This window comes from Galleria mellonella, unplaced genomic scaffold, assembly GCF_026898425.1.
Source record: "Galleria mellonella isolate WM207_F2 unplaced genomic scaffold, CSIRO_AGI_GalMel_v1 utg19, whole genome shotgun sequence".
Lineage (NCBI taxonomy): Eukaryota > Metazoa > Arthropoda > Insecta > Lepidoptera > Pyralidae > Galleria > Galleria mellonella.
Window position 1 is genome coordinate 225,676 of NW_026442028.1, and position 22,801 is coordinate 248,476.

The 22,801-nt window shown below is 30.5% G+C and overlaps 1 protein-coding gene across 1 annotated transcript in view; it reads left to right on the forward strand.

Annotated features, from left to right (window-relative positions):
- Positions 1 to 1,477: 1,477 nt before the first annotated feature.
- LOC113521397 (collagen alpha-1(V) chain-like) overlaps positions 1,478 to 22,801 on the forward strand; it is a 90,886-nt gene continuing 69,562 nt past the window's right edge. Inside the window, exons 1-2 of the mRNA XM_026906926.3 lie at positions 1,478 to 1,537; positions 1,998 to 2,104. Of these exons, the coding sequence (XP_026762727.2) occupies positions 2,091 to 2,104 (14 nt within the window). The 5' untranslated portion in view covers positions 1,478 to 1,537; positions 1,998 to 2,090. The remainder of the gene's footprint in view (positions 1,538 to 1,997; positions 2,105 to 22,801) is intronic.

A 22,801-nucleotide genomic window follows, 5' to 3' on the forward strand; every position in this document is an offset into this window, starting at 1 on the left:
TATAAAAAATATATATATTCCTAATTTCTCATTTACGGATTAAATATACGTAAATCAGAATCATCATTTCATCAAGTAACCCTAAAAATATACTATTATATACTTTTTGCATGAGTTACATGTACCTAACTAGGTAAGTAAAAATATAAATTACATCATTACCATCTATTTTAAGGTAATTAGGGTATTATTATTCTATTCGCGAATATTTCTTGGTACCGAACGTTGGACTTTAGCAATATTGTGATACAAAACCCAAATAAATATACCTATTGGAAATAATTTATCCAAAAATATCAAAATGTAAAAATATGCCAAGTCACACATCACAATTGAAAATTCGTAAAAAATTGAGTAATTCTAAGTAGAGCTAAAACTATAATTTAATTGAATGTTAAATCAAAAATATCGTGGCATTTGTTTCTTCGTTTCTGACTTTAATATCAATAACTTGAAGTATTTTTCTGTATTTAGTATATTTAGTATATTTCTGGATATTCTTTGTATTTTCTGTGTAGACTAATTTCTTATTAAATCTTATATTTTAATTAATAACATAATTTAAACTGTAATGAAACTTTAACTCGGGTTATTACGTAAACTTTATTACTTATGTAAAAATTCCAAGTTTGAGACCTCTGAGTTTTACATAAGTAATAAGAGAATAGACTCAGTAAATGATTTTATTAGAAAAAAAACCTATCATGATTCATAATAAACATAAAGGAGACTCATAAATAACGTAATTTATTACCATAAATAAATTATACACATACATGTATCTTGTACATTCGCTTGGTCAAGGGCACTGCCGTGCCCCCAAATGTAAATGGCGTGAATATTTTTACGTGTTGTGTTTCGTTAAATTAGACAACCAGATAATAAATTGAATTTCATAGCTTTATTGCAAGATCTGTGCAGATTTGTTATTACTATACTGATAGATCTACCCGCAACTTCGTCTGCGCAACAGAAATAAAGAGTAAACGATGTCCTTTCTTTTGTTTACATCAAAATTCATAACATTCATTGAGCTGTTAAGACTTCAGAATGTATAAAAAAATCAAACTTATTTTCATCTCTTCAACACATATTAAATAGCGACTCGTGTTATTCCGTGCACACTGATTCGGTCGATCTTTTCTAGATAAAATTTAGTTCAATAGAACTGTACGATGGATAGTTACTTAGGCTGTTTCTTTATGTTTAAATTTCTGCTCGAATATAATAATAATAATAGAAAAGGGCCTTTGAAATACCTTTAGATGGCGCTATTCTAATACAATAACAGTTTCACATTCATATTAGATATTATCAATCACAAGTCGTGAACTAATATATAAAAGCAGACTGACATTTTCCTTGAGTGTAGACATAAGGTTAGAGGCAGTGACGTGCAACTTTGTCGTTAGCGAAGTGTCATAAAATTTATTAATTGAAGCTGTAAGCTCTGACACACGCCGCGTAAACGCCGGCGCGCGCGCATACATATTCGCGAACTGGCGTTGCCAGATAGGGTATTTTTTCACAATTTCAGGTAAAAATTTTTGTATTGGAAAAATTTTTGGAGAAACATTAAATAGGTGTAAAGAAATTTAAGTAATTTTTTTCAACTATTTTGGTAGTTATATATCGCATTTAACAATATATAGATCCAACGAATAAATATTAAAATAAAGTCAAGGAATCAGACGTTATTAATAAATAACGTTTTTTATAGTATACTTTTTTGGTCGTTCTTGTACGTAGGGAGTACATGATAAGATGGTAGCAAAAAAATACATGGTTTTGATCAGATAAGAGTGAAAGAAATCGAATCAATTTGGAGAAAAGTTATTTGAGATTTGAGTAGAAATTAAAAATCCCATCTGGCAACGCTGTCGCAATTCGCAAGCGCCAGTCAATGATTAAGCGCCCAGATGAGTGGGTGCGCGCACGCATATTAAAATTGCGACTTTCAACGATGTTTTTTGTACCTGACGCGTGTTTTTAAATAGATAGTAAGATATTTTGTGATCGTTATGTATAGTGAAAAAGTGTAAGATACAGTGATTCTATAAGTGAAAACCTTTTTGGATAAGTCTAACACCATGAAAAATATTTTGTAAGTATTTTTCTACAGTTTTTTTTTTTTTTTTAAGAAATATATAATATTTTAACGTGCACTTAAAAAATCTGCGGATAAAAAATAGAATACTTAAACTTAGTAATACCTACAAGAGTATACCTATAATCTACTTTTATATTTAGCATAAAACTTAATTAGTATATAATTAGGCACGCCATTTTTTCAAAATTGATTATTTAATTAACAGAATAGAAAAAAAATATTAAATATTTTTTATATTGTTGTCAAGATTATTAACTAAATATGCCAGGTATAAAAAAAAAAGTATGATGTAAAGGGATGTATTATTTATAAAATTATTTTATACACGAGTATATTATATAATTTTACCAACTTCATTGTATGTTTTAATACAGTGGAGAAATTGAAAAAACAAAGGAGTAATAGGCGATAATGAATGTTGTTGTTATTGAAAATTAACAAAAATAAAATCAAGATTATCTTAAACACTAATTATCTAATATTATTCAGTAACCTTAATTTGGTTACTTTGATTATTTTAACTTGTCTATTATGTATCTTTTTTAAATAATTTTTCTTTGTAATATCCATCTTATCCATTAGGTATTTTATATATATATATATATATATATATATATATATATATATATATATATATATATATATATATATATATATATATATATATATATATATATAATACATTATTTACATATTATAACGATGGTGTATAACCATCGTTCAAAAAAATTAAAATAAGAAAATTGTTCATTACAAAGGACAAAGTTTTCAACTACTCGATATTTTGAAAAATACATATTTTTAAAAATAATCTTTTTTATACATTATATATTACGATTTAAAACGCGGTAAACATTCCAATAACATTGCCATATGGTAGTAGCATAGAATGGGCCACTCCTTCCTTTTCTATGAGTGCCATAAGAGGCGACTAAGGAAATTTAATGGTTGAGGGATCGGCAGCAGCGTCTCCCTTAAAACATCACCAAACCCAACTGTGGTGTCAACTCGCCTGCCAATCGTGGCAACTACTGGCAAAACCCACCTTAGGGGGAGGCATGTGGTCAATAGTTAACAGCTGATAAATTACTCTTTTTTTTATTATTAAGAAGACAAACAAGCTTAATGCCCACTTGTTAGAGGGAAGCAATTGTTAGTAATGGAGACGCCATAAATACTCGCTATATCAGATATTTCTTTAATATATATATACTTATTATTTCAACTAAATTCTTACTAGTATTATAAATGTGAGAGTGAGATTTGTTTGTTACCTCTTACCGCCTTAACAGCTCAACCAACTTCTATAAAATTTGGTATATACGTAGTGTTTGGAATGGAGAAAGATATAAGCTACTTTTTATCCTAATCAGTAAACATAATACGGTAACGCGGATGAAGTCGCAGGTAAAAGCTAGTAGATAATAAAAATGAAGAACTAATTGATAAGGATAAAGAAAAAAAATGTGTTAACCACACACGTAACATTTTATCAGCTTTTTAATAATAATGATCTAATTTAAAAACTATGCTATCTAATACAGATACTTCAATTTTATCTATATGAAAGATTAACCTATAAAACGCTAATATCAAGATTTCAAAACTCGAATATCGAATCTCAATATGGCGACCGAATAGCCGCCGCTGTCAATACACTAAAGCTGTTTACATTAGATATAGTAAAAATTTATGAAGTTACGTGACGAGATGCAGTAACAGGCACTGTATGGACTACATACGGAACTCCGAGTATGACAAACAATTGTGTTCTTAATTTAAATAATAATTCTAAAAAGAAAGATCAGGTAAAACATTTAAGTCATCGACCATTATTATATAATATTAAATTTTATAATTTCTTATCTCTAAATAATATAACACAAATTCACATCTCTCTTGTTTTTTTTCTTAATTTTTCGAAATGACGCACCGGTTTTTAAGGCTGGTTTCACTGTATCCAATAGTATTTCTTTATTATTTAAAATATAAAAATTTACCTACCTACCTATCTAAGACTATTTGTTCAATGGAGTCAACTAACTACAGTTGCTACTTCAAATGCAAACAATCCTAAGATGTTAAAGCGTCGACATTACACGACTGAGTTGAGTGAACATAGACGGACTTTTGCCTTATTTGAACTCATATATTTATTATATTACATCTCTTCTTATAGGTAAAGCATTCTTTATTCGTCTCCTAACTGTATTCCTGACTCGACTGATGTATTTTGTTTTATCTCAATCGTAATGTGGTTCTTGCTTATTCTAAATTAAAAGTTAGTAAGAACCCATAAAAAATGGAGATAGCATGAAAAGTCGTTATTATAATAAATACTTAGATAGGTTATATTACAATATGCAGTAACAAATGATAATAATTATGGAATCTCCAGATTAGACTTCATCAACTGCATTCTAACCGTATGCGGTCAACGATATAAAGAGTACAACGACATCGTACGTCCGCAGTCGGATTGCTCCCTATTAGAGAAATGTCTTATGTATGATACATCTATTTATAACTTATCCCTAATAATTTCTCTATTTCCATGAAAATGTTGCTTACTTGTTCTAAAGCAAAAAATCCCAAACAAAAACATACAAACAATAGCGTTATCGTCTTCCTAATAAATTGAAGACAAATATTACAAACCTGTAAGTTGTATCAATTAAAGGAAAGGAATGAGATTAATTTTATAACCAAATATTTTTTTACAACATGTAAAATAAATTAAATATATCTCTTGTATCGTTTTTCTCTCCTAGTACTTTATCTAGCATTTTAGAACTCTATAAATATGTAAATCACATAGCATTATTATTTTGGCAATGCGTGTACTATGTATAATATTTTTTAAATATTTTTTTTACCAAATTTACACACAAACCTTACTATATTTTCATATTTTTTCCAGTAGAATTCAAAATTTGTGAAGTAAATAATAAACTATAGAACAATTACCTTTGATAGATGAGGAATAGACAACTTGGTTGAGTTAAGAATAGATATTGGATATCTGCAGTCTACTATATGCAATTATAGTTACGAAACGCATCCGTATAACGTAAGCTGAATGTGCCAAAATCTTCTCGTAAAGTGACAACCTTGAGACAATTTATACGTATTAACGTTGGAAAGGCAAAATGTGTTAAGAGTCAATTATTGAATTTTACAGAAGAGCAAAAAAACGAAATGAAACAAAAAGACAGTTAATATCACACGTTTTGGAAAATTTATAGAAAACATAAAAAAATGAGAGGTTAAAATTAGTTACAAACGAAAGTAATCACTGTAGTTAACGATTTTGAAACTTTGCTAATTCGCCACCAATTTGTTCTTATTAAGTATTCATTTGTCGTAGAAATGAAGACTTAATTCAGTGACATACACAATTCAATATTAGCTAAAATGGCGTTTAATATATTTTAGTTTCTAATATCAATATATGTCTGCCTAAATTTTCTATCTGGCAGTACGAACTGCCGGTTTATATTGTTGCCACAGCAAAATTAGAAGGAGCTTATAAATAAACCTCTAAAACTACTACATTATACAATACTGCTACTAAATTATCGTAGACAGTTACAATAATAAATCTTTATTTATAACTTATGTAAGACTTCGGCCTAAAATTTGCATTCCTATAACAGGTTTACTATGGAATTGTTCAAGTCATTCTTCTAAAAATAACTTTTGTTAATACTGTCGATAATTCAGTTGTATAAAAGGAAAAAAAAACTGGTCAATTAATCAAACAATCAAATAAAGCTCATGGTGTCTCACTGCTGGGCAAAGGTCACCTTCAACTGTTTCTTGCACGATCGCTGACTAAGCCGTACCAGTCTTTATAGAATCTTTCGAGGTCATTTGTACATCGCATACGAGATCATCCGCGACTTAATTTTGTTTTTTAGGGAGCCAAAATGTGCATATTTTGGCTCACCTGTCTTTTGGTATGCGACTCACATGCCTTGCTCAGTTCCAATTCAGTGTTGCCGTTTTTTGTGCTGCGTCAACAATTTTTGTACGAGAGCGCAGTATATTATTACGGACTGTATCAACTAGTCTTCAATTTACTTCATAATGTTGTATGTTTTTTTTTATTATTTGTTACTATATAACTCCGTCAGTTGTACACCGATTTGGAAAATTGATTTTTTTTATCTAAAAGGTTTTTGAAATTTTATTAAAATCTGTTCAGTATTTTAATTTTTAAATCAAAATAATTTAATTTGCTACAACTGAAGTCGTTTTTACGTGGAACACAATTGATATATATACCCAATATTCTACGCTCCATTGCCCTTTGGCAAACCCCAAGTTTTCTGTTGTCAAAAATGAGTTTTTAACTTCTTAGTCTAAATTATATGACAGCAATGAATATTATAGATATACAAATAAATATATAACCAGTGAAATCTGTGACGCAAAAGTTCAACTGATGTAAATCGCCAAAAATATTATTAGCGGCAAATATTCTTTGATATGCATGATTTATATGTAAATGTAGGTAGCAATTATTATCTACTATATATGTGTGAGCTAGCTACTAGTTTCCTTTTTTCAATAGTAATAAATTAAGATATCGTTCCATAAAAATATATCTTAACAGAATCTTAATGAAAAGAATCATTTAAATGTATTCACAATTAGCAAGGACATAGCTTTAATGTCCGTCCTTATGAAAGATTGTCAAAAAAAGCAATAAATGAATATAAACTTTATGAAAGAAAATCAAAAGAATTTTCTTCGAATAAACGTAAATAAAAGCATTTTTTGTATAGTTATTTTTTATGATTCTACAGTCCTTTTTTTAATGCAATTCCATCTGAGAAGAACGGGCAAAAAACTAAGCTATTGCTTTTTTAAAAATCGATTATTTTTGTCATAATAATAAAGATTATTGATACAATATTATAATAAGCATATCATTACAAGACTTTACAATCATTTACAGTTTTGTTTAGCAGCGGTCGGTTACACTCCACAAGCAACACTCGTTCACGAGTATGACGGACTGATAAAGACTCATTTTGCCATCCATCCATTAAGCTCGTATGTATCTAAGATTATGCAAAAGAATTTTCATGTATATCACTAAAAATTTTCAATATCGAACGTGTATTGGTTGAGCGGTATCGATGAATGTTATTGTCGTAATACGTGACTTTACCTGAAAGCCGGGCCCAATATCGTCCTGCGATATACGAACTGGCACACATACGCTTTAAAGAGAACTACTATTTATATGAAAAATATTTTCTATACACACAACATTATTGATATTTTATTATTAATAAAAGACCGGTCAGGTGCGAGTTGCACTCACATACCGAGGGTTTCGTATATAAATATGAGATAAAATGACCTTTATTACATTTCTTATTCGAAGTATGTACCCAATAGTTATTATTCATACTACATTTCGTAATTTCTTATTTTGACCATAATAGTGGTTAAAAAGTGGACCGCATAATTTGGTTTGGAGTTTTTTTTTTTAAGAATATCTCAAAAATGTCCTTTACCATATAATATCTACTTTATAAACTGTATTTTTTTTTTTCTCTATTTAGAAACTTCAGAATTAAAGAGAGCAATTTATTTACATATCTATTTATTTTAAAATTGATATGTTTTATACTCACATTTTCGATCATAACTAAAAAACTATATAGCATAAAAATAAATAAAATTTAGTTTTAAAATACACAAGTAAAACCCATTTATACAATATTTCTACTAGTAGATAAATATTTAAATTTTAAGTATTTTTTGAACCTCCTAGCAAAGAAAATGATTTTTTTTCCAATTTAATGCATAGCAATATGTACAAACCAATTATAGAATATGTACAATTATTTCAAATTTTAAACTAATAATAATTACTGAGATATAGTGCTGTGACAGAAGAAGGATAAGCAAAGTATCAACGTCATAAACTTTTTAGTACGGAATCCTAAAAAAGTATGACATGAACATTGAAGAAAACAGTGTGTTTATATTAGAAAAGAAATTAGGCGATTGTTTTTAAGTGATTTTCAAAAGGGTATGGTTATTTATTCGTCTATATTTTTTTGTTTTGTTTGTTTGTAGCTATATTAAGCGATTATAATAGATTATTTTCATTAGAGTAGACGCAACTAAGTTATCGAGGTAGCGCGACCGAGAATTGACCCCAGAACCTCATTAAAAAACAAAGTGCCTACCGCTGCGCCATGAAACCGAATTAAAAGGATTTAGTGTGAGTGTTGCTTTATGTCATAAATTATACTACTAAATAGTTTTTTTTATGTATTATAATACAGACTAAAATTATAAGATTAAGGCATTATAATTTTAACATTTTTGAGCTTCTTTCCGAGTAGCGGCTAACAAGTAATCATAAATAAATAAATTAATACCAATTTGTAAATCTGACGATAAAAATAAAAATGACGTGATGCAAACATTTGGATTGGAATTATAATAAAACTAGTTACAAGAATTCAGATGTTGTAAATGCAAATTTTTCAACGGTTTTATTACATGTCACATTAAGTGTCTAATAATATACTGAGCATATAATAGTTTATGCCAGTCTAGTCTTTCTAAGCGACTTTAAGTGGTGTTACAATAATCCGTAATAATCATATCTCGTTCCATAAATTTCTGGATTTATTTCTTGGAACTTTTAGGAACTTATTACTCTTAGTTTTAGTGTGTGTTAATCACTTGCCCTCTTATTCACTAAAACGTTAGACCTTATATAAATCTATCTTAGCTATTGAAATGTTTTGTCCTTTTCTTTTATACTAATATATCAATTTGACAGTGATAAAGCAAACTAACGTTTTAGCTTTTATGAATAAAGGGGTTTGATTATGTAAATGGATTATCTCTATACAAATTTGTCATCAAAACAGGCTAATGTTTTTAAATATTTCTGTGAGAATATTGTTATTATAATATACATTTATTACGCTATAAATATAGGGGAAAAATATATTGTAAGATTAAAAAAAAAAGATACATATTCCTTACGAATATTTTTAGAAAGACAATGCAATACATAATTTTTAACCATAATTATAAAAGAATAAACGAATACAAAATCCACTTTTTTTATCACTAAGTAAATCTAAACAATGTACTTAATAGAATAAAGCATTTTATTAGTAAAATATGTTGCCATCCAATTGTCATCCTATTATAATTATTATAGAAATAAATATTAACGAAAATATTAATATAAATGAAACCGACTTAGTTTTACATGACGCTTCACAACGTTTTGTTGCACGATTTCATGTAAAAGTCTCGTAAAGCTACTTTGAACATTTTTTGCATTCTATGTTTTGATGGGAATTGATAAACAATTATTATTTGACACGGAGAAGGACACTTATATATGTATATTACATATATATTATTCAAATATTTGTTCATCCGTCTTGAATAAAATATTTTATATACAAAATTTTGTATATAAATAGATCGTGTACTAAATTAACAAAAAGATAAGAAATTATCACTGTTATCTCTATAGTGTGTTATCATATTAGAATAATTTATATCGAAGTCTATAGAGTAAGTTTAGTTATATTAGAATCTAAAACTTCAGAATTGGCTTATTGCTTTATTAATAAATTAATCTATATAAATATTACTAAAACATTAATATCATATCCCTGTAATTCTTTTAATTATTATTATATTTTTGTATCAATACATAATTGATGAATTTCCAGGTATCAAAACATAAATATGTAAATTTATTATTTTATATTTTAGCATCTTAATTATTAATATAAATTAATTAGTAAAAAAAATCAGCAAAAAATTTTAAAAATATTTATCAATGTACTTATATCCAAATATAAAAATTATATTCGAAGAACCTTAAAAGATAGTAAAAAAATATGTGTAAAATTATTTATTAAAAAATAGAATTCTAATACATGCGTCATGTAGATTTTCCTATTGTCATGGCCAAAGTCTACCACCAATGGGCCATTGTCCGATATTCTTATAGAACATAAATTGTAGGTCAAAGATAAGTAATTGACCGATAAATGGTTCGACAAACATTTTTACGTGACATTAACGGTACCTTTATTTTATTCGCACACAATATGTATCAAAGTAAAATAGACTTATTGTTGTCTAATATATAGGCTATTTTACTAAGTAACAGATGTTATATTTTTGATCACGCTTAATTATTAGATTATGATAATGAGTATAATTCATTATCATCATGATAAGTAACTTCCTGCTGCTGAGCATAGATTTCTTCTCGTAAAAGAAGAATATTGACATGATATTATTATATTTTTCATGTTAAACAAATTGCAGTATATGCTTTTTTTATTGTATAAAAATGGTATGGTGATCCAGCCCGGGCTATTGGTTTATATTGACGAGGTACCAATAGGGAGTAACAGGTAGGGATGAAGTCAGGTTATTGGCCATATCGTTACAATCTCACCAGGATTTTACCTTGATCCTAGTTATTAAGAATTCTGTTCCCCCTAGTTAGTATGTCTATTCTAAATTATACAATTAAGTATCAGGTAAGTATTAAGTAGGACAGGGGTATATTCCTAACAGTGGGGCTGTTAGAGTCCAATACTAACAATCCCTCCGCGCCCCGACCCTCCATAGACGAGGGTAGACCATAACGGACGGTCTCGAGAAACTTGCATTCACTAACTCCCTGCAACGCACTTGAGGCCATCGCTCCATCTGGTACGGGGAGGAAGGGTCGTCATATACTCCATTTGCCTGTATGAGGTTGCCTCTCAAAAATATTTCTCCCACATTGATTATCAGTTCCACAAGCTTTGCGTACATAAATAAAACCTCAGTGACCACTGGGAGAAATTGTTGGCAATAAAAACGCTAGTTCCATATTGCTGGCAATATTATCGCCACGTATAAGTCTTGATGGATTCGTCACGATCCTTATCACCCATTATCACTAACTGGTAAACCAGTGCAGACTAATAGCGCAAACAGGGTCGTTATTCTATTATATTCTAAATCCTAATAACTCGTAATTCATGCTTATAATATACATATAATATAGAGCAATTTTCAACTGATGTATATATATATATATATATATATATATATATATATATATATATATATATATATATATATATATATATATATATATATATATATATATATATATATATATATATATATATATATATATATATATATATATATATATATATATATATATTATAGATTCTCTTTTCTTTTTCACAAAGGTTACAAGCATTACACTTTTCAGCATTAAATTTTGACAATATATTGTGTATGTAGGGGATACGCTCGAAATTGGATAGGATTAGGTTAAGCTTTGAACGTTTGAAATGAATTCTATTTAACATAATATGATATTGTGGATTTAAATTTCTCATATTGAGATTACAATGTCTGATAAGAAAAATAAGGGTAGCAAAAAATACTGAGTAAACAAATCGAATAATTTAATAAGTATAAAAATTTTGTCTGAGATATAATATAATATTCTTACCTTACTAATAAATAAACATTGAATATTTATTTATGAGGTTATTAAATATAAAAAAGATTAGGTATTTACATAACGTAAAAACTATTTAAGAAGATTCTCAATAAATTGATTTAGCTTACGACTCACCTGATGAAGCGTGATACGCCTATGAAGGCGATGGTTACCATTATCAAGTTCCATCCACATTTCATTCTAGATGAATGTTTCACATTATTTAAAAAATGTACACATGATCACCAAAAACAGTTCACAATTAACGAAAGACGAATTGCTATAAGGAAATGAATAAAAATATGAAAAAAATGTGGAACTGAAGGAACCCTTTTTTTATTTTTCTCTATCATTATGTAATATTTCATTGTTAAATTGTTATATATATTTTTTCTTCTTATAAAACTAGTCAATGACTTTTTTTGGATAATATATTATATGTATGAAGTTAAACAAAGTTACTGTAATTTTATTTGCTTTAGTGTTGTAATTTAATTTCAAAGAAATTTTATTTTAACTTAAGCGATGGCTACCACTTTCCATCAGGTGGGCTGTCAGCTTGTTTGCTGCTCTTTATAGTTTCATAAAAAAAAAGAGAAACAAGAAGGCAATAATAATTGAAATCTATTCACATACACAAATTATTTATATAGGTTTTTCTATTTTCTAATTATAATACGCTCTGATCTATCTTCTAGATTATAATTTATGTAAAACGACATTTAATCCTATACTTAAGGTTGTTTGTAAAAGATAGCTGTAGGAATAAGACTTTTTGTTTTTCTTATTAATGTTTCGGACTTATTTTACTAATATTAAGTTAGTTTATTTATTTGTTACATTCTGATTATCTTATAGATAATGTCATGAATTTTTATTACCTCGTATATAATTCTAAGACAAAATTAGTAATTAAAACACGGATGGTCTTTATGATGTTTTCCATGTCAATTAATTAATATATCCTGGTTACGTAGAGGAAAACGTGTAAAAATTTGTATATATATTAATTTATACTAATATAATATAAGAAGAGTATATATATAAGAAGTAAAAATTGATTTTTGGTCAGTAATAAATAAATTAAAATACTACTTAACCGATTAAAAAATTCTTGGGTCTTTTAAACTAAAGAGAACGACAAACGTCGTCATTTTACAGTCTTTGTTACAACTTGGTACTTTAATGGCTTTATTAATCATTATAAAATTCAGTATATTTATATACTTATAGAATGGAGAATAATATATGCTACTTTTCATATTGGTCATGCAGACAATGTTTATGTACCTATTATGAAGTCAAGTGTTGACGATAGGTTCTGCAAAAATTGTTTTTCGTATTATAAATATTTGTTGTCCCGTTTAATTGATGCCTGACCCAAAAAAAAAGGTTTTATAAAATGAAAGCTTTTAGCTTCGTCTGCGTGTATATACAAAAATAAACTTGGGACCTTTTCAATGACAGAGAGGTGCCTGCAGTAAAGTGGGTACTTAGGTCTCGAGGATTTTCAATTTTAGTCAAAATTTTAGGAAATGCCATATCAGAATTGATTCCATTGTGACATAACATTTCTTTAGTCTAGTCTTCATTTTGGGATATGGCGTGAATTTACTGGGTACAGAGGAATAACACCTGAGTCCTCTGGAATGGCAACGCATGGGGGGCATCATGGGCGAAACAGTATACTCTGTTATGTCTATGGTACTGCTCATGTCTATAGGCGACGGTTACCACTTTCCATCAGGTGGGCCGTCAGCTTGTTTGCCATTCTAAGTTGTATATATATATATATATATATATATATATATATATATATATATATATATATATATATTTGAAGATATGTTACGCAGTTCATAAAACTTCAAGTACATAGCTTAATTAATAGTTAATGAATGAAATAATAGGATATGTACGAAATTTTACCTACATGAATGCTTCTATTCTACTTTACTTGTTTTCACTTGTATGACAAATAAGCATACAACCCCTCTGATGGTAAACGGTCACTGTATCATAGCTATAAGGGGTATCACGTGCGCGTTGCCGACCCTGATGAAACCATAATGCACCCTTTATGAAGAACCCCATACAGTAGTCTCTAGAGAAAGCTTTGTTTGGGAGCTCATTCCACAGCCTAAGCGTTCGCGTGAGAAAATTTCTCGGAAACCGCATTGTACGTGACCATTTAGGTTCAAACGTATGAGGATGAATTATTGTTATTCTTTGATGCAAAAATTACTGAATGTATTTGAATGAAATTTGGCCTCCTGATAGTTTAAGAGTATATCCTGACTTAACAGATAGAATACTTTATATAGAGATTCATGCAAGTAAATACATAAATTTTTATCCCGGTCAGTAAACATATCCCGATCAGGCGGATGAAGTCACAGATAAAAGGTATTTAACGATAAATTGACGCTTGTTATACGTAATTTTGGCGACAAAATGTTGGCTGATCTCCCAAAGATCACGCTGGCGCCTGATCATCTTACAGCTGAGTTACTCCACAAAGGCTGATACGAAAATAGTGTATCTGTCTATACTATTTAAAAGTGGAAAGATTTGATTTTTTTATTTGTAATGAATAAACTCATAAATTACTCAACCGATTTTAAAAATCCTTTCATCAATAGAAAACTACATTATCAGAAAGCCTTACTACTACCTTACTAATATTATGAATCTGACAGTGAGTTTGTTTGTTATTGTATAGCGCCTTAAAGGCTTAAACAATTAGTATATAATTTGATATAAAGGTTTATTATGGGATAAGAAAGGACACGGGCTACTTTTTATCACGATCGATGAACATATTCCAGTCACGTATACGAAGTCGCCAGTAAAAGATAGTATTAATAATAAATATATAAAAATAATCTATATTAGATTATCCAAATTGAGAAACACAAGTGTTACTAAGAAGCATTGTATTCACAAGATAGCTAATAGATAATAATAGTGACTCAGCACATGAGTACGTGTGACATCGTGACACACAGCGCAGGAACGTGTGACATGAAGGATGTTCCGTCACATTATAGCTGCAGCAAGATGTATTACATACTAGCTTTTACCAGTGACCTCGGCCACGTGACCGGGATAAAATTAATCTATGTCCTTCTTCATTCCATATAGTACGTGCATACTAAATTTCATAGTGAATTTGTTTTATAAAATAGTAATTTCTGTCGCGCTATCTTTGAGGCGGCAGCTTTCTCACCTTTGTTATTTTTATATCTGTGAATTTAAATTGTTTTTTTTTTTCTATTTTTTTATTAAGGCGCTATAAAGTAACAACCGAACAAAAAAATCATTTTCTCAATTATTAATAAGGGTTGTACGTAAATATGCTCACTACTGTAATTCCTAATGCAGTGGACATTTAACGATTGTTGCCATAGTGAATCTAACACTCGACATGTTTATATTTTGTTTATACCAGTCAAATAGTACACAGGATAGTAGTCTATGAACACTTGCAATATCAGGGAGATTAGGAGTGTATTGCTGACCCTGAAAAAACCTCCTTACCAAATTTTTTGAAGAACACCATGCTGTAATCTCTTGAATAAGCCTAAGCAGGGAACTCATTCCATAACTTGAACGTTCATAAGAGGAAGCATATCTAAAACCGTCCTGTACGTGATGTAATGTCTACATTTCACCGATTAGAAGCTTCTGCACTCACTCGAATTAATTTGATTTGTCATCGAAATTTTTCATCTCCAGACAATACAAACTGTAAAATAACACAAACTTTTTGGTAATTACTTCAATTAAACCACATAGCAACAAATTTATGATTAGCAACATAATGTATTCTTTGAGGAAATAAAATTGAGTAATTGTTTTTAATTAATGAAACCACGACTTGTAATGAAATTGAAATAATTAGCATCTCTTTAACCTTTTGACCGCTTGACTCTTATTGGAAACGTTATATTCTACCTATTTTTTTTGTATTTTTAATATTTTTATCTATGTTTAATACATTTTAAAATACGGTATTATTTTTTGTTTTATTTTTATCATTACGTAGAGAGCAAAAATAAAAAAAAAAACACGTAAACTCAAGTTCAGTACAGTACTGTACCAGTAAAAGAAACTGCTAAAAGAACATGTTCATAAAAATAACAATTTAGAGAGTCCCATACTAACTTGACAGCTAATCGAGTCATATTAGTATGACAGACTCAAAATTATTATCGTCTCTTCTTCGTGTTACTTCAGAAAAAATGTCGTAGGACTCTTCAAAAGTTTGCCGACGATTTTGATTACCTTAATACATACCAGAGGGAGACTTTGTATAAAAGTCGTTTACTTGCATCTCTGTCCCATTTGTGTTTCTACCATGAAGCAGTTGTTTTTTTTTTTTTTTTACAACACAGGGGGCAAACGAGCATGCGGCTCACCTGATGGTAAGTGACTACCGCCGCCCATGATCACCCACAACACCTACGGCATTGCAGGTGTGCTGCCGGCCTTAAAAAGGAATATGCTCTTTTCTTGAAGGTTATGTTGTCGTATCGGTTCGGAAATACTGCTGCTGGAAGTTGATTCCAAAGAGTGGTTGTGCGTGGGAGAAAGTGCCTTGAAAAACGCACGGTGGAGGACCGCCACTTGTCCAGATGGTTGGGATGAAATTTTAGTTTATGGCGGGTTGTACGATGGTGAAAATCTGCAGCAGGTATCAATCCGAACAATTCTTCAGAGCACTCCCCATGATAAATTCGGTAGAAAATGCACAGAGATGCAACATCTCTACGCAGTTCCAGTGGGTCGAGCCGGACAGTAAGACGCCGATCGTCAACAATTCGAGCTGCCCGACTTTGAATGCGGTCTAACGGAAGGAGTTGGTACTGTGGCGCTCCTGCCCACAGGTGAGAACAGTATTCCATGTGTGGCCTCACTTGAGCTTTATATAGTTTCAGGCGGTTTTCTGGCGTGAAATACCGTCTCACCCTATTGAGCACCCCCAACTTTTGGAAGCTATCTTAGCTTTTTCCTCCAGATGACCGCAAAACTGGACGTCGCTAGATATATCGACGCCAAGAATCCCCAGACTCGACTTATTATCGAGGGAAGTGCCCCGAAAGTAAGGAGATACGACAAACGGTGTCTTTTTTGCGGTGAACGCGCAGACTTGTGTCTTCTTAGGGTTAAAGTGAACAAGATTGCGTTCACCCCAGATCGAAACTTTGTCGAGCGAAGTTTCGATTTCAGACACAAGTCTGTTCCGGAGCTCATCGGTATGTGCCCGCGAGATCTTTGTTGTGTTTGCATGGCTGTGTTTCGGTTTGAAGGGTGGGATATGGTAGTGAATTTACAGAGTACAGAGGAATAACACCTGAGTCCTCAGGAATGGCAACGCATGGGGGGTATCATGGGCGAAACAGTATACACTGTTATGTCCATGGTACTGATCATGTCTATATGCAATGGTTACCACTTTCCATCAGGTGGGTCGTCTGTTTGTTTGGCATTCTAAGTTGCATAAAAAAAATATTATTTTAATTTTAATTATAAAGGCAAGCTTAGTGGCTTACGGTCATTTTTACAATTAAAAATTTAATGATTATTTTTACTTATAAAACTTAAGAATAATTATCTATATATACATATGTAACTAGGAATTAATGAAGTCACTCTTTTTTTTTGTCGTTTCCGACAATTGTTTCGCTTTTATCCGGAAGTCTTCTTCAGGGGGCGTTTGGAGCTTTGCGTCACAACGTCTCACCTTCTACACCTACCTCAACATAGAATAAAACAATACCATAAGTTTTAAAATTAATCATTATGTTAGCCTTTAACTGACTACTGTTGAACATAAGCCTCCCCTTGGGAAGGTTTGCCAGTAGTTGCCACGTTTGGCAGGAGGATTAGCAACCGCTATTATATTCTAATGTTGTTTTAAGAGGGACGCTGCTGCACATCTCCTGATCATTAAGTTACTTAGTCGCCTCTATGGAGGCCATATGGAGGATCACACGGCCATTTAAAAATAATATTTTAGAATTATTATGTAAATTAATATTTGGTTGAATAAAAGTCATCATGCATATAACACCAAATCACCAAAGTCCACTGCACTGTACAGTTCGTGACATAAATATTATCACTATTCATTAGTGACTACGAAAATCCACATATCTCAAAGTGAATACACTATAGATATGAAGTAATTAATGTAGTTTTACCAGAGTGAACATTCTCTAAATATTAAGTTTTTCGCATAATTAACAAATGTTAATCACCATACAACGTGCACCAAATCATCAAAATCTCACACATCATACCGCATAAACCGCATCACAGTTCGTGACACGAAAGGTGACTACGAAAATCCGCCTATCTCTAACTGAATGCACTTTGGAGATGAAGTTATTAATGTAATTTTACCAAAGGGAGCTTTCTCCAGACTCCAAGTAGCTAATCAAACTATATAGAGCTGATCTCGAAGTGCCGCAGCAATATAGAATCCGAAATGAGGATATCCGGCTCACCTGATGGTAAGTGACTACCGCCGCAGACACAGTACTTGTACAGATTGTACAAGTACTGTGTCTCAGTACTTGTACAATCTGTATGTACTTTAGCATGCAATTTTAGAAATATCATTATTATTGAAACGACGAGAAGAAGCTCGTATTTTTTTGAAACGTTACTAAGAAGAAAATACCATAAAAAAAATTACCATTTAGGGACTGTATAATGAAGCGAATGTAAATAGTAATTTTGTATAAAGATAATGCGTCTCTTATCTGTGCAGGCCAATATAGCCCGAATAATTAGCAAGCAAAAATAATAATAGTCTCACCACAACTCGAAAAACCGATAACCGCTTAGAAAGAAAGTTTTTCAAGCAGTGACAACGGTAAATTCTCATTTAATAGGACAAAGTTCTCTAATATATTATTAAGAGGAGTCGATACGTGTAACTAGCTTAGATAAATTACTTATGACATTTCAAGTTCAGTTACAGACAATTAATGGTTAAAACGATCTCGAATCATAAACCTGAATAATAAGCAATATTAAATTTTACCCAAAAGTCTTTAAGTAAATGTTCATATTTATTCGCTTTGCATTTTCATTAGGTTGCAATGCTACCGTGGAATTCGATAAAATACTTTTAATAACATCAACCAAGCAATTAAGCTTTTCAATAAATTTGTTTCTTTAATAGATTTTCGAACATAATATTTTTTGCAGCGTGTTCGTTTAATTTTATATTCAGTATAAATAAAAAGAATATAATTTTATAATGACTTTAATCGAATACTTTGAAAACCGGGATAAATGTAGAAAAATATGGAATAAAATGTTGAACAAAATCACCAACATGATTTACATAAATAACCACTTCACCAACACATAACTATGAAACTGTAATAATCTCTTAATACCATACCCTTATCACTAATATAAACTTGCTATCAATATTCTCTAGTAGGTCCATTTCCACACAATCGCCTCTGGAAGTCATTGTTGTTAGATCCTGTTGAATTTGTCATCATGGGCAAACTGATTTGACTTTATCTTCACCTTTCATACTGGTACCCCACGGATATTGCGTAACTAATGCCACCAGTAGGGTTATAATTTAATTATAGTATCAGCCGTTAACTAACCACTGCTGAACATAGCCTCCACGATAAGGGAGATTTTGCCGGTAGTTGTCACGCTTAGCAGGCGGGTTAACAACCGCAGTTTGGTTTTAGGTGATGTTTTAAAAAAGGGACATTGTTGCCTATCTCTACACCATAATCTCCCTCAGTCGCCTCTTACTACACCAACGGGAAAGGAACGGGTAACCTATTCTATGCCGGAACCTACACAACTATATGATTTCATTATCATTCATAAAAAAAATACTGGTAAGAAAAAGGAATCCGTTTCTAGCAATAAGATCATAATGAGATGCTAAAGAAGAGAAGAACAAGAGAAAAACAATAATATACTAAATTACAAAGTCCAATAAAACTAAAAATATGATTCGAGTAAAAGTAAGAGATGAATCAAGGCGCAACTAACCTTGCCTTCCACAATAAATCTCCGCAATTTCCTCTTAAAATAAACGTTCCTTGTTTTCGTCTGTGATTTAATAATGCAGCGGACAAAACGTTCCATCCGCGTAGTGACAACGATACAATGCAATGAAAATGATATTAATTTTTAAGACGCAAGACAAATAGTTGGCGCAGTACAAATTTGCAATTTCACTGAAACCGGTGTAATAATTCATTCTTGCACTAACGGTGAATACTTTTGGTGTACCTTCCACATTTTCATTTAATATTTCCGTCGGTGTATTTTAATTAAAAAAAATGTTGTAATATCTAATAAAAGCAAAAATATGTACATTCCTGTGTAAACTAATATCTTCCGTTCTTCTGTGTATATTTATAAACAACTTTCCTCTAAATGCTTATGTCATATGTATATAAATCTGATAGTTTCGAACAAACATTTATTTATTTATTTTTAAATGTATTTCCGCTTAATCTTGCCTCTCTTAATAGTAATGAAGAATGTCGTCTTTAAAAATGATTCAAAGATTCAGAAAATACTTATTAGAACATTATATTCTTTAGCAAATCGTATTATGAAACACTAGTGGTTTTCCACAGCATCAATATATCAACATAATTACTATACATTAAAGTTAGGATATAACCTACTCGAGCAGGTACCAAACTTCATTCGAATCTGTTCAGCTATTTAAGCGTGATTTAGTCCAAACATCTTCAAATCTTTCACATTTAAAACGATATTAAAGGATTGTATGGAAAGGTGGTCTTGAGATAACATATTTAGACTCTTAAGTAGAACTAAGAGTTACTTGTTATAGTGTTTTAAAAAAAAAATCTCCTAATAACTACATATATTGGTCAAGAATGGCGTGAATTTACAGGGTACAGAGGAATAACACCTGAATCCTCAGGAATGGCAACGCATGGGGGGTATCATGGGCGAAATAGTATGTGTATGTATTGTTATGTTCATGGCACTGCTCATGTCTATAGGCGACCGTTACCACTTTCCATCAGGTGGGCGTCAGCTTGTTTGCCATTCTAAGTCGTATAAAAAAAAAAGAAGAAAGAAGGTTCTAAAGATAATTCTAAAGATCTAGGTAGGATTGTAATAAGCACTTCATTTAACAAATTTAGTTTAATAAACTCAGAAACATCAAGATTAAATCTTGATGTTTCAACACTGCTAAAAAAAGCTGAGTTTCGTTTGTCAACACTAAATATAGTTGTATTTATAATGGCATACATAGCAATGAACAAAAGCAAACAATAGTTCGCTTCAGTGTTATAAGCACAATACGAGGGAACACAATGTCATGCGTTTGTTAAAGTCAGTATGTCTTAATCATAACATCCGTATTTTTGTTTACCAAATGATTGAATGACATTGATTGATTTCATTCAAGTATAAACGATTAGGTGACCTATTATATAAATTGTGTTTTGGTTTAAGTTGACCTTAAGTACCGTAAATAAAGTATTACATTACATCAAACAAAATTAACATATGCAAATATTGTTTGATCCCGTATAAATTATTAATTGGATCAACTCGCATAACTACAAGTTCAAGGTTATAAAAGCGTATACCTATTGTATATATGTAGGAAAATTACGTAAACTAATTGAAAAAAAAAAAGAAAACCAAATAGTATTATTAAAGTGGCTGAACGTACTTGTTAGTAAGGCTCTAGCCAAATCTTTCAACGAAGAAAACGTGCAGGTCGCCAACACACACATGACATCTCTAGTACTAAAATTATTCAAAAGTTACTGGAACTATTTACTATCAAACGAGCCATATAAATATTTGTTATTATAGTAATATAAAAAGACTGAACAACAAATCTACGTGACCATCTAAAAGTTCCGTCTGGAAGTTAGAACATAATAAAACAAATTAATATTCACAGTGTTGTACAGTTTATATAATTATAAAATTGACTTTTTGCCTGCTACTTCATACACATTGATTACAGAGGTAGAAAAACCAACAATGAAGAAACAAATCACTTTTAGAGAATATATTATAATAAAATATACATCAGATTTAAAATTAGTTCTTCAAGAACAGAACTGTGAACAAAAGTGTTTTTGAATGATGCTGAAACAAACATACAAATACGAGTAGTAATGAATTTTTTCTAAAAATTATTATTTTGACTTCTGTGGCTTTTACTTAGACCCCTCATATTAATTTCTCATAAATATCTCTTGTGTTAAAACATTATCTAGTGACGATGAATCAAAACCATATATCAATGTACAGTCGAAAACGCTGTATCTAGTTTTATTATATTAGTAAAATAAAATAGGTTTTGTCCAAAAATGCTTACATAGTAAATAAATAGTGCAAGATTTTCAAAATTTATGAAATGTTTGTAGATTTCCTACAAATATTTTTCTGTTTGAAATGACATGATCTGGTAAACGTACAAATTCATAGCGCAGAAGATCAATCATTGAATCAACTTTCAGAAAAATATAGTAGACAGATCATGCCAATAATAACATCCTATGTCGAGGTAATGAACGAGTTCATACACCTCGAAACCATGTTATAGTTATCAGAGAGTAAACGAGACATAAATTAAAAGAACACAGATAGCTATAATGCTTTTAATAATCGAATAACAACATCGCTTCAATTTAGACGTTATAATTCATAATTTACTCATTTTTAACATTGACTTTGTCCACGTCCATTAAAAATAAGCTAAGATTTTCTCCATTCTAAATATTACGTGTATATCAAATTTCATGATAATGATTTGAGTAGTTAAAGTGCCAAGAGGCGTCAAAACAAAACAAATATACTTTTATATTTATATTGTCATGAAATTCTTGGTTTTTTAAGTTAACAAAAAACATACATTTTTAAAATAATGCTAAATTAGAATAACATTGTAGTGGCCAATCTGGAAATCCTGCAAATCCTGGCCACTGCAGGTACAACTTGGTGTAATGGGTATTAATTCTCTCAAGGCCTGCGACTATAGACCGCAATCGCAGACCATGTCTCATCTTCTATTCTATCCTTTATCCTATACGAAGAAGGAACTGAACAAGGCCTCCAGCTATGCCGTAGAACTCGCTAAGATCTGGTTCAAATATATTTAGGTT